Here is a 12,692-nt window from a genome sequence, read left to right as displayed (position 1 = left end):
GGAAAATCTTAGGAGGCCCTAAATATCTATTTTCACCTTCACTTACAAAATTTAACTCTAAAAATAGAGTAAATCTAACATACATTTATCCATTTGAAGAACCTAGAAATGGACAATCCAGATAATGTATTATAAAATACACTATTTTTAGTGCTTTTATCTCTTTTTCCCCCCTTAGATACCCATACATGTTGAAATTGCGACAACCAATTGGAAGTTTTCCCAGCATCATAACAACCTCTTTCAATGAATTTTCAAACAATCCCTTGCTTCTACAGTGTTGAGACCTTTAACTTTTTTCCTTGGGTGATAAAAGTTTTGCAGATGTACACTATTAACCTACCGCTCCTACTCAAACCTTCTATCATATTTTCAGGTTACGCTAGCCATTGAAAGCATAGTGGTAAGGCCTTTTCTGCTTTCAAATTTGTTCAAGAGAACATCTGTAACCGACCCATCACTATGTATCAATTACGCCTCTCTCTACTCTACTCTCTCTCTGTCTCTTGTGTGTTCTCAGATGCGCATGCTTTTTTACTAATAGCTTCAGTTGGTTTACCTTACAATACAAAAGACATGTTGTTTGTTGCAATCACCAAATCACATGGCACATCACAGTTTCTGTAGCTCAAAACTTAGTCCCCTGTGTGTGGGGGCTGGCGGCAAAACTAGTCATACAAGTCCAAAGACCACTGAAAAATACCATAGGATGAGGTTTGCGCATGATAATCAACAAGTTTTAATATGTACATTCCTCAAATCACTGAGGCCTTGTATAAGCTTCAAGTTTCTATATGGCCATTTTCTTCCCAGCACAGCACCCATTTAGCTGGTTTCATTTTTCTCGAGAGCTACAAAAAGAACAAACAATATATAAAAGCGTTAGGAGAAAGGAAGTACTTAATATGAGATTTAAGAAAACAAGAAATTGGGGCGATTGGAATGAGACTTACTGTTGTAGTTCAAGAGCTTTTCAATGAGGTCGACATGAGTCATCAGCATGCGCCTGCAGCAGTAGCGAACCAGGCCCAGTGCATCAAGAGCATCACTGTGGATCAAAGAACCACCACCACCAAAACATCGTTATGAATTTCTATTCATTTTCATATTTTCAGCCAAGCTCCATGAAAGATTAACTGTCAGAGAACACAAAGAAAAGGTTTCCTGAAAAATATTAAGACCGTCGCAATGTAAGTATATGTTCTATCTCATGAGAACTCCCTAATACATCTTAGATGCACTGTTACAATATGTTCTATCCAAAGCATCGACTAAAATACGTGATTTCCAACAAATACAACCACAACTCATAATATCTACCCTGGATTACATGCAAGTATGTATCTGTCTGCATGGGTGTGTAAGTTATGAACAACAAGGCTGAGCTACATGCTCGCTCAAATATAAGTCACGTGTAGATTCTAGCTTATAATTGGTCAAGTCAAATGCCATTAAACTATGGACACACGGACACACTGGTGCGGTTGCAGCAGAAGACAGCTCCAAGATGCCATAGCCATTGTATCTTGAGTAGGGATAAATATTAACAACAGCTTTTAGTTTGAGGATTCCTTTTCTTTTTATTTTTTTAATCTGTTAACTTTGCATTAGAGTAAAAGAGGTATTACAGTATACAAAATATGCTGCCCTAGAAGGGCAGAAAATGGCCAGCACCAGGATGGATGGAAAAATGTTATACAAGTAAATTGCACAACAGATTCAAAAAAGCACTTTTGACGTTTAATAAAGATTTCAAATCATGAATTTGATCAAACATTGAAGATCCAGCAGACAATTATGGTCAAGTACTGAATTAGGCCCCAACTGGATGCACCAATAAGCCGCCTACATTGTGGGCTTATGGTGCAGCAACCTATCAGGAATGACGGCAAAATGACTTTTATAAGAATGGTACCATCACCAATACAAAGCATTTTGTGCATGAAAATTGGCACACACTGTATCTAATAGCAGCAATAATCTTGGCATCAAACAGTGTGCATGTATAAGACGGCACATGTACACGCATCCAGAGTCCAGACAGGGCCTAAGTCACATAATGGCTGCTTTTGATCAATTTCTTTACAATGCACTCTTGAAATAACAATGCAAAACTTAAAAAGTTATTGCATAGACAATTAGCCTTCATTGACACAAAGGAGATCATAAAAGACTTATCCTTCCTCGAAACATGGAACCTCCATTCTAATTATATGAATCTCGTGACTGGTATGAGGATTCTGGATTGACTCGCCTAGCATATTTTCACTATTCTAGGATAAAGATAACATAATATTTTTTTTGATAAAGATAACATAATATTAAAATTTAAAGAACATCTCCGAGCTGAACAAAAGCACAATGAAATATTGAAGGTACCAAATCTGAAGTCAGCAGGCCGATTTTCATTGTGTGATAATTTAGCAGGATATCACAAATAAGACGGACACCTGAAATAGTTCAGAACTAAGTCAGGATTGTGCTAGAGAACCAAAACCTTAGAGCAAAGAGCAGGGGAAACAAGAATATGGATGGCGGTGGCACAAAGTGTTGATTTTTCTTTCTTATAATTGATAAGCAGCCAAACACAAAGGGGTTGATTTTACTAAGCCAGAAATGATGAGATGGGACTTTATCCCTAAAAGGAGTCTTTCAAGCCAATGTCAGTTGACTCCTAATCCATTGGGAATAATCAGTTATACATTGGGAAAGGGCCAGCAGGCCCAGAACACTTGGTGTTTCCTGGCTAAAAAGAAAAAAGATATACAGGTGCTTTAAAACTTTTATTTCTTGAAACATAACAGAGAAGAAGGAATGACAAGTCAAAGGCCGTGCAAGGGAGATCTCATCATACTTGTTGGGATCCGGACTGGCATCAGTAGGACTGGGATAGGGAGCATGTGATCGTGATAGGCTAGAAGCACCCTATGGTTGGAATTGTTGTTCGTACACCCTGGACTTCAGGGATCTCGAGTTTGGGAGCTTGCGGTAAAAGTATCACTTTTCTCTTTGAAAAATATATAGAATATGATTTTGCAGCATAGCTGCTTTCCTTCCAATGGTAATGCATTTTAGACTTGTTTCCTTATAAAGGATCAATCTAACATGCATGTGATTTAAATCAAATATCAATAGATCCCCGAGGTACTTGGATCGTGTTCCCCCCCAGATAGGAGCAGGATCCACCCAAGATTTAACTCCACAAGTGTGGGACCACCGGGATGGCCACCTAGTTGGGAAATTCCGGTAGCTATGGATTTCATTCCTAAAATAAGCCTTTCACACCAATGTCGATTGATTCACAAGTTCTACTTGTCTCGGATAATCTTTATGCAACCCAGCAATCAACAGGGAATAACAACATTACATATTAATATTCATGAAGCAGGGGGCAGACTAATTTCGTGTTTCTATCTAAAATTATGAAGAGATAACATAATCATGAAGTAGTGAGCAGACTAATTTCATGTTTCCATTCTAAGCATGAAGGAAGCGATGCAGCTTTAAGACCCTCCACCGAAAGGAAGTAATAAAAAAGGGAACTCAGAGCAATGCTCAGACTTCCCAGTGGGTCATGAATGATGCCAGGGAAATAAATGGCACCTTCAAGCTACTGATTCCCAAGTCTCACACAGTGGCAAGAATCAGAAATTCAGAGCCGATAGCTTCACAATTGGATTTTATCCTTGCCACCAGGGTATTAGCATTAATTAAAGAAAAGAATTTGTGTTTCAGCCCAAGAGAACCATATTCAGAAATTTTTTTCTATCAGTATTATGTAGAAAGACATCAAATCTTGAAGGAGCAATCACCTCGTGAATCTGTGGAATATAACGGAAAGGATTAGCACGAGAGATAAAACAACTGTTCTTAATCTAGAGGAAGCGCTATAATAGTCTCTTAATCATGGAACGCGGATTGGTGCGTGATTCAGGTGTATTAAAACAACAAGAACATAGGTAACACAAAGACAACGATTACACAAATCCTATGCCCCCACTCCAGGTATATAATTAACTCCACACTTCGATGTCATCTTCTCTAACCCCCAATGAGTTGAAGCCACAAACCATCTGGCTACACCACTTGCATATCTAGTTATATGATGAACTCCCTGCTGATTATAACATTACTAACTGCAAAGACAACGATTACACAAATCTTATGCCTCCACTCCAAGGATAGGATTAATTTCACACTTCCATGTCTTCTTCTCTAACCCTCAATGTGTTGAAGCCACAAACCATCTGCCACACCACTTGCATATCTGGTTATATGCTGAACTGTCTGCTAATGATGGCATTACTAACTTCCTAATATCCCCAAAATGTTTCATAACAGTGAAGGGCATCAAACTCACCCCAAGACCCTCTGATGACATTGATGGAATCACCATCAACACAAACCAAAAACATGTCTTCCAAATGCAAACACATGCCAAGAATACCTACGCATCTAGCCATATGGAATCCTCCCCAAAAGGACCCACAGAGTAAGTTACAATTGCTTCGGTGATGCTGATGTCCCAAATTACTCCCCCAAAATGAGCTGGTCTCAAATGTCATCTCGTATATCCATCAAAATAAAATTTGAACACCCCATCAGATGGACTGCCTGACATCTCCTCTGAAGGTAGAACCCTTAGATAACTGCCATGTTTTGCTTGTCCCCTAGAAATAACAGGCTCCTAGAGGGTTAGGAGTTTGACCAGACTCAAGACAAAGTAACTCTATCGTGTTGCCTACTCAACCAGAAAATAAATCGTCATTATCAAAAAACAAAACTAGAAAATAAATCGTCAAACATATATTAGGAATGAATCACCAAAGTGGCAAAGCCAATTAAAATTTCTATTTCTACCGTCACAACAGAAATGATGCTCTAGCATCAGTTAAGAATATCTTTGTTTCAGGTATTTTACCATGAAAGGATCTTAGGGCACTGGAAATTTAAGAAAGTCCAAGGTTCATGGGACAACTCTTGGGGCGTGCATGTACACTAATTGTAGGTTCCCAGAAGTAATCTTCAACGATAAATCACTATGAACTTTCTGTACGAGTAAGCCTAGATGGTGTGTGTGTCACACAATGTTTTTTTTTTTTTGACAAGGTTACATAGGAATGGAACTTGAGATGTTAGGGTATGAAAACCCAGCCTCTACCGTCTTTACCCAAGCCGATTCCTGTGTGTGTATCACAAAGTTATGAGAAGAATGATGCTAAGCTTGTTATTTTGAAAACGTATGATTCTCCTAAGATGCAAACATGAAGGCTATCATAACCAGGCAAAGTTATCAAAGTAGAAAACAAAATCTTGACCAGCCTTTCCATTAACAAATGCTTAATTATCAAGGTGTGACAAGATCCAAGTGGGAAAAGAAGGGCAGTGAAACTTAACAACTCAAGTGTAGCTTTGACAAGATTCAAGATAAATAAACTATAGGGCAATAATAAAACCTATAAAATCTGCGAGGGTGTTTTGCTTTGAATATAAACCTCATATTATTGTTCTTGGGCCAATGTTAATCTTGAGGCTTGACTAGACACCAATTACATGGCCAATCAACTTTGGTAGGCAATAATAAGGTCGAACAGTAAATTTCAAGGGCCTCCCAAAATTAAGAAATAGCTTTAGTTATATATTATAAGATGATCATTTGTATATCCATCAAGGAATACGATTCACAATCAGTTAGAGAAGCATTCTAAGTAAATCAATATAGAAATTGAGCTCGGTGTTACATAGACACTTCATTTTTCTCTATGCATCGCATGGTGACACTTAGACACATGTTTACATGGGCAGACACTCAGTCAACACCCCAGCTGCAAACTCAAACCAAGGATCTCTTGTTTGTAAAAAGAGATCCTTGTTTAAGTCCCACTCAAACTCAAACCAAGGATCTCTTGTTTGAAAGCAGTAAAGTCCATCAAGTAGAGTTTGTAGCACTGGGGACTTACAAATATATATTCATATAAATGTTATTTGATATAGAAAAAAATAAAGTAATATATACGGCTAAAAGTGCTATACATGGGGTTTGAACCTTCACCTTGCGCTCTTCAAAATTAAGGGCAATCTACCACCTAAGCCACATGATTTCGATGCTATGAATATGGAAACTTTAATAAATAACTTAAAACTTAGAGGTAAAGGCACTGTACGGACATGCCAGAAAGTACCGGCTTTTTGGGCTCACGTATTAAACACTCAAACATGTAATAGAAAACGACATGCGTATCAGTTTCCCCAATCTTCAAAGCCCATCCATCTTTTGCTACTTAAACCTGAATCCATCATTTTTCACTCTCTCTCACCTCTTTCTCTATCTAACTTTTGGGGCTGCCCCAACTTCTCTTTGACTCTCCCTCTAAATGAGTTAAAAGTTTGGGTGCCTAAAAAATATTGCTTCAAGTGCCTAAAAAATATCTCTGACAAGGTTTCAAAAACCCTAGGCAGCCCCTAGGCAGCCGGCCTGACGCCCAGAACCTTGGGCGCCCTGTTGTGCGAGTTACATAGATATGTAGTTTATATAAATATATTTGTGTCAATTTTAGAATTTACTACATTTGAAAATATGGTAACATATTGTTTTTATACAAACATATATCATATGGGAAGGAGGCAGACTATGCTATTAAGGATTGGGAAGGGTTGAAGGGGCAGAAAAAGTGACGAATTTGGTTGAGGGAATCTTGGGTCTGGAGTTCCCACATAGGGCAACGTAAAAGGGGCAAGGGTAACATGGGGACAAATTCCAATCCACAAGGTAGAGTTTTGGGGAATCTCTCCCCCAAAGTAGAAGAGGGACTCTAACCTTTGGGAAAGACATTCCCAAACCTGGGCTCAAATGAACTCTCTACAAAAAAATTTGAGGAATCTCATCCTCCAAATGCGGCCTCTCACCAAAATAGAAACGTAAATTTCATTAAATGATTTTATTTTTTGTCACAGGCCTAAATGATATACTTAAATGTTGGATACCCCTTTATTTCAATTACTTTAGCACTCAAGCAATTCTTCACTTTCCTAAATTCCAGCTCCTTCCAAAATTAGGCGACTAGGTCCTTCATGCTAGTGAAATTGGGCATTTACAAAAAATGGAAAAAAAGGTTTCTAGAACACTTTAATGGGAAACATCTTCTATTTGCAAATTTGGGGAAAAATAAATATTCACTAAAATTTAAAAGGACTCCCAACTTTCCGAATTAAATTAAACCTAAATCTAATTAATACTGAAAATCATAACTAAATTTCTCTGCAGGCTCACGACATGATTTGAAACTTACATAGCATACTTAGGAAATAGAGAAAAAGTTCATAGATCTAGAAGAGATTTCATATATGATCTTTCCATCACCCATAAAAGACATCCAAGTAAAAAATTATGCTCTTCAAAAGATGAATGCATCATATTCCTCCCCTCAAAAGAATTTGACATGGAGTTTATAGGTAATGAGCTTCTCATCCATACTAGCATTGGTTTGCCTTTCCACTTGACAAGGAACTTGAATTAATTACTCTAGGCATTGTTAGCATGTGCTGTGAGATTGATTAAAGTGTTATAGATAACCTTTAGTCTTCATCAAAGGGTTGTCCGAAAATCAAAACATAGATCTGCGGCAATCGGTGTTTGCAGTCCAACAACTAGGTTCAGGTCTGTCTTAGATCTCCGCACCTCAGTAACATGATTGCTTTCATGTTACTGGAGTGGACTATCTCATCAAGAACGAGCAATGTTCAATAAGGCGGAGGCAGCCGCCTAGGCAGTGAGGGGGACTGGGCCGCCTAGGCGATAAGGCGGCCGCCTAGGCAGGTACCCAAAGCCAAAAAACCGGTGATTTTTTAAAAAAGAAAATTTGGATCCCCGACATCTCCCCCCATTTTATGATATATAAAATTGTTTGTTTTATTATTTAATAAGTTTTGTATGCAATATATTGTTAAGTTGCCGGAAGCATAGATCAAACCAAAACATTTACAACTTTAGATTGTAAATAAAATAATCATAACTCAAAGAAAAAATACAAATAGCAAATAACATCATTAGACATTAAGGGAAAAGAAATACAAAGCCTAATAAAAACTATTGAAATATACCAACCTTCTTGAAGTGGACTCGATTTCGGGCCAAACCGAAATGTTTGGGATCCCAAATCTCCTCTTTTACAACCCCTATAAGCCTCAAAAAGATTGGGGTTGAATATCCGTTAATATCGAGGATTTTGAAAAAAATTTCGATCTCTCAAAAAATCTTCAAATCTCGAAAGTTCAATAAATTTGTTTTGGAGGGCAAGAATGACCACCCCAAACCCTTATCCCCCCTTTTAAGGGGGTAAAATGTCCTTTTTCGCCCCCACCCGAAAAAAAATTTCCACCAAAGCGCTTTGCGCTGCCTAGGAGGGCACCTAGTTTTGCCTTATTGACTGCCTAATCAGCTGCCCGACCGCCTAGGCGGCCACCTAGTTCTGGCGCCTAATTAGTCCCATATTTTTAAATAGCCGCCTAGACAGTCAAGCGGCCGACTTTTTGAACACTGAGAGTGAGGGTTGTAAGTTCTTCGAAAACCTTTAAAAAAAGGGTTTTACACATGATAAAAGAGAATAAAATCTTTGCTCTAAGAATTTTGCTAAGCTGGCCATGGTGGTGTGACTTCCTGCCGATCAACTAGGAATTCACACCATTCCAAGTCTATTATCAAGCGGCCTTCATCCTGGTCATGGTATTCATCATAGACAGGATTGTCGGGGTCTGCTAAACAATAATCCTCGATCATGTTCACCAATATTTTAGGAAAACACTCTATAAAATTTCAATCCTTATCAACATGTAGCAATTAATTAGTAGGTTCATTAGGCAACAAATCTGAGAAGTCAAAAAGCATTGTTTGGAGCTCTTGAGGTTGACCATTAAAGTTCACCAGTTGGTCTCGTTTTTTGGTCTAGTTTTAGAACATCTTCATTGCTACCTCTTGAAGATGTCCACCACTTGGAGGTTTGGCTTGTTTTCCCTGCGAGTTGAGTCAATTCTAGAGGAAAGGACATAACTACTTTTCTCTTAAAGAGGAGAAGAACTATCAAGGCTTTCTTTTTCTAACCTATTCTCAACCTTTCTTCTGTTTCTATCAGGATAGGTGGCAGCTAAGCAATTTATTGTCACTTTCTCAGGCAATGCAGTAATGGCACAATGCCTCGTATATACCTCATCCATTAATTGCTTGAAAATCTCATCCTTTTGGAGATGAGAGCTATAAGGTCGACCGATTTGGGCTGGCTTGATGGAAATCTAAGCAAGCTCCCAAGGAGCCACTTGCTCCAATAACAAAACTGGTGTAGGACAAAAGGGGGGTTGGCTCCCAACATGAGTTACATGTTGGGGTGGTCTTAGAAAGAAAGAGTCTGAGGTAGGTTTATAAGTTCTGATGAAATTAAAACTTGCAGAAATTTGGCAGGTCCAGTAAGAAAAACTAATGTACGACCAACTGGGCTTGGCTCCTTCACAAGTGTAATATGTGATGTACGATTAGGGCCAAAATTAGGTTTAAAAGGCTTAGAGGGGTGGATGATGGGTTTGGGAAGGAGGGGGGCTATGTTAATAATGGCTCAGAAGGGTCGACTCAATGAGTTAGAGAGAGGTGAGGAATTTGGTTGCGCTAATCTTGGATGGGGAAGTGCCCCACAAGAATGAAAGAAGGGCCCGAGCTTACATGGGGGGAAACTCCAATCCACAAACTAGAGTTTTAGGGAATCTCCACACCAAAAGAAGGAAGTGAACTCTAACTCTCCCAAACCTAGGCTAGATTCGTAAAATCACTCTCTCTACAAAAAGATTTGAGGAATGTCTCCTCTAAACATGGCCTCTGACCACAGTTGAAGGCCATATTTTATTACTCAAATTGATTTTATTTTTGGCCATTGGACTGCTTGCTTTCTCAGTTCCCCCATTGATTGATCTCAAAATTCAAAACTAAAAAGTAGTGAGACCAGATAATTCACATGGATGTCAAGCACCCAAATTTACAAATTGCTCCTGTATCAATTAAAAAATAAAAAAAGATTAACAGTCTACTAGATAAAAAAAAAAAAGGACAAAGAAAAATTATAACAACAGGCGTGGATGCACGTGTATATACACAGTTCGGAAGTTGACATCTGAAGAATTTTCATCTTCGAACAAAATATGATGGATAGCTGAAGATATATCATTTCTATACAAGTTCTACTTATTTTGTTGGTATTTCAAGCATGCATTATGGCAAAGCTTCTATGAAAAATAAAGTATGCATTATGGCAAAGCTTCTATGAGAAATAAAGCAAGTGAAACAAAGTGGTCACACCCTTCAGTATAATCAGCCTGTAGAAGGTCCAGATATGTATCCCATTTATTACCAATCACCTGCAAAAGCCAACCAGATCAAAACCATCAAACTACAATAATAAATAAATAAAATAAAATAAAACAAAACAAAACTGATTAGTTGATGAAAACAAGGAATGGTGACCTTCTAGTGATTACATGGAACCAATCCTAAAACCATACAGTAAAAGTAAAGTTCACATTGGTCCAGAAGTTATTGTAATTACTATTGCAGGAAAAAACAAAAGGTAAACCAATAGCAAGCAAAAGAAAAGCTTCTCCCCAAAAGCTTCTCCCCAAAAGCTTCTCCCCAAACCCTAAGGTAAACCTATAGCAAGCAAACTTAAAGCTTGTCCCAAAACGGGTTTTGATAAAGGAAAGGGCGACTTAAAAGTTAGAACCAATAGAGATCCTTGTTATGATACATTAGACATCTGCAAATAAATACAAATAAATAACACATGGGAAAAGAATCCAATGAAACTAGAGAGAGAAAGAGAGAGATTCTGGCAGAGGAAGCAACTAATACCACGAATTCGAAAAAAACAATGTAGAGAGAGAGAATTTGAAAAAAACAATGGAGAGAGATAGAGAGAAAGAGAAACCTTGCCGCAGGTGAAGCAGCGCACAGGGATGATCATTTTTGATGCCCTAACTGCAGCTCCTCTCTACCTCGTGCCACTGATTTGTATAAAATACAAATTGCCACAGGCCTGCTTCCGGAGAGGCGGATGGATTATATCAGATGAAAAATGACGAAACTACCCCTTTCTATTCTAACTCGCGTTTAACTCGGCAGCATAATTACCGAATCGCACGTTTAATCGGCGATTTGTTTCAAACAATTAGCGTTTTATGGAAAAAGTTTTAAGGGGCGATTTCTTTAAAAGGTCCGAAACAATTGCATAGTTCACGTCAATTATTTAAAAATCGGCAAGTCGAACCGGACGCGTTTGGTTTGACTTGAGAATCGGCAACACCCATACCAGTTTCAACACAAAACCGGGAACTGTCCGATTTTATCCGATTTCTTTTCGGTTCTAGCGGTTCCCTCCCGATTCTAGCCTCAAAAACACTTTCACGCGTGTGTACACGTCACGTGCACTCCCACATGTGTGTACGTGTGATACAAACGGTACATACTCCCACACGTATCACACCCACTCCCACACGTGCCACGTGTGCACCGGTTCTAGCCTCAAAAATGCCACACACTCCCACACCTGTGTACGTGTGACACGAGAGGTACACACTCCCACACATGCCACACACACTCCCACACGTGCATGCACGCGTGCACGTGTGCACCAGTTCTAGCCTAAAAAACGCTACGCACACTCCCACACATGCCATATGTTCATGCACGTGTGCACTGGTTCTAGCCTCAAAAACACCTCCCACATGTGCCACGTGCATGCACTCGTGCACATGTGCACCGATTCTAGCCTCAAAACACCTTCACAGGTGTGTACGCACACCACTCCCACATGTGCATGCACGTGTGCACATGTGCATGTGTGCACCGGTTCTAGGTACACACTCCCACACGTGCCACACACACTCCCACACGTGCATGCACGTGTGCACCGGTTCTAGCCTCAAAAACGCCACACACACTCCCACACGTCCCATACGTACATGCACTTGTGCACGTGTGCATCGGTTCTAGCCTCAAACACACCTCCCACACATGCCATATGTGCATGCACGAGTGCACGTGTGCACCGGTTCTAGCCCAAAAAACACCTTCACATATGTATACGCGTCACACGTGCGACACACACCACTCCCATATGTGCCACACGTGCATGTGCACGGATGCCTGAGTGTTTTCACACTTGTGTTTATCTTCCAATTACATAGTTATTTATATAGCATATTTGAAGACTCATCTTTCGATTTGGCATAATTCCCAAACATCATTAAATGAAAACAGAATGTAAATATAAGCTATTAATAGGCAATTTTAAACACATATGCTAAAGAGGCATGATGGTTATCACCAATGGTTTAAAAAGTGAATCGGTGACCCGGATTGGGCACCTAAAAAACCGATCCGGATCGGCAAATCGACGAACCGGATCGAGAATTGAATGAATCGGTCGGATTAAAGCTTCAAAAAAATCTGAAAAAATTATTAAAATTCAATATAAATGTTGTTTTTTAGGAATCCAATAAAAAATGAGGGTACTACATTATTAACTTTCATTTTTTTCATCAATTTGTGAATATTGAGATGTTCTTTCCCTGTATAAACTTCAGTATTAAATTTGCATCACATAAAAGAAAAATCATTGAATTATCATGGATAAAATATGTAATTATACATGGACTAT

At 38.9% G+C, this 12,692-nt stretch overlaps 1 protein-coding gene across 1 annotated transcript; it reads right to left on the bottom strand.

Annotated features, from left to right (window-relative positions):
• Positions 1 to 675: 675 nt before the first annotated feature.
• On the bottom strand, positions 676 to 11,065 carry LOC18424114 (DNA-directed RNA polymerases I, II, and III subunit RPABC5). Its single transcript, XM_006828708.4, has 4 exons — positions 10,962 to 11,065; positions 10,337 to 10,395; positions 954 to 1,048; positions 676 to 851 (listed from the first exon to the last, which is right to left on the bottom strand). The coding sequence occupies exons 1-4, from the start codon at positions 10,995 to 10,997 to the stop codon at positions 826 to 828; spliced, it is 216 nt and encodes a 71-aa protein (XP_006828771.1). The 5' UTR covers positions 10,998 to 11,065; the 3' UTR covers positions 676 to 825.
• Between the last annotated feature and the right edge of the window lie 1,627 nt (positions 11,066 to 12,692).

Source organism: Amborella trichopoda, chromosome 9 (genome assembly GCF_054954075.1).
Source record: "Amborella trichopoda isolate Santa Cruz 75 chromosome 9, AtrichopodaSantaCruz75HAP2 v2.0, whole genome shotgun sequence".
NCBI lineage: Eukaryota > Viridiplantae > Streptophyta > Magnoliopsida > Amborellales > Amborellaceae > Amborella > Amborella trichopoda.
The sequence above is the reverse complement of the archived record's forward strand: the minus strand, read 5'-3'. Positions and strand labels throughout refer to the sequence as shown.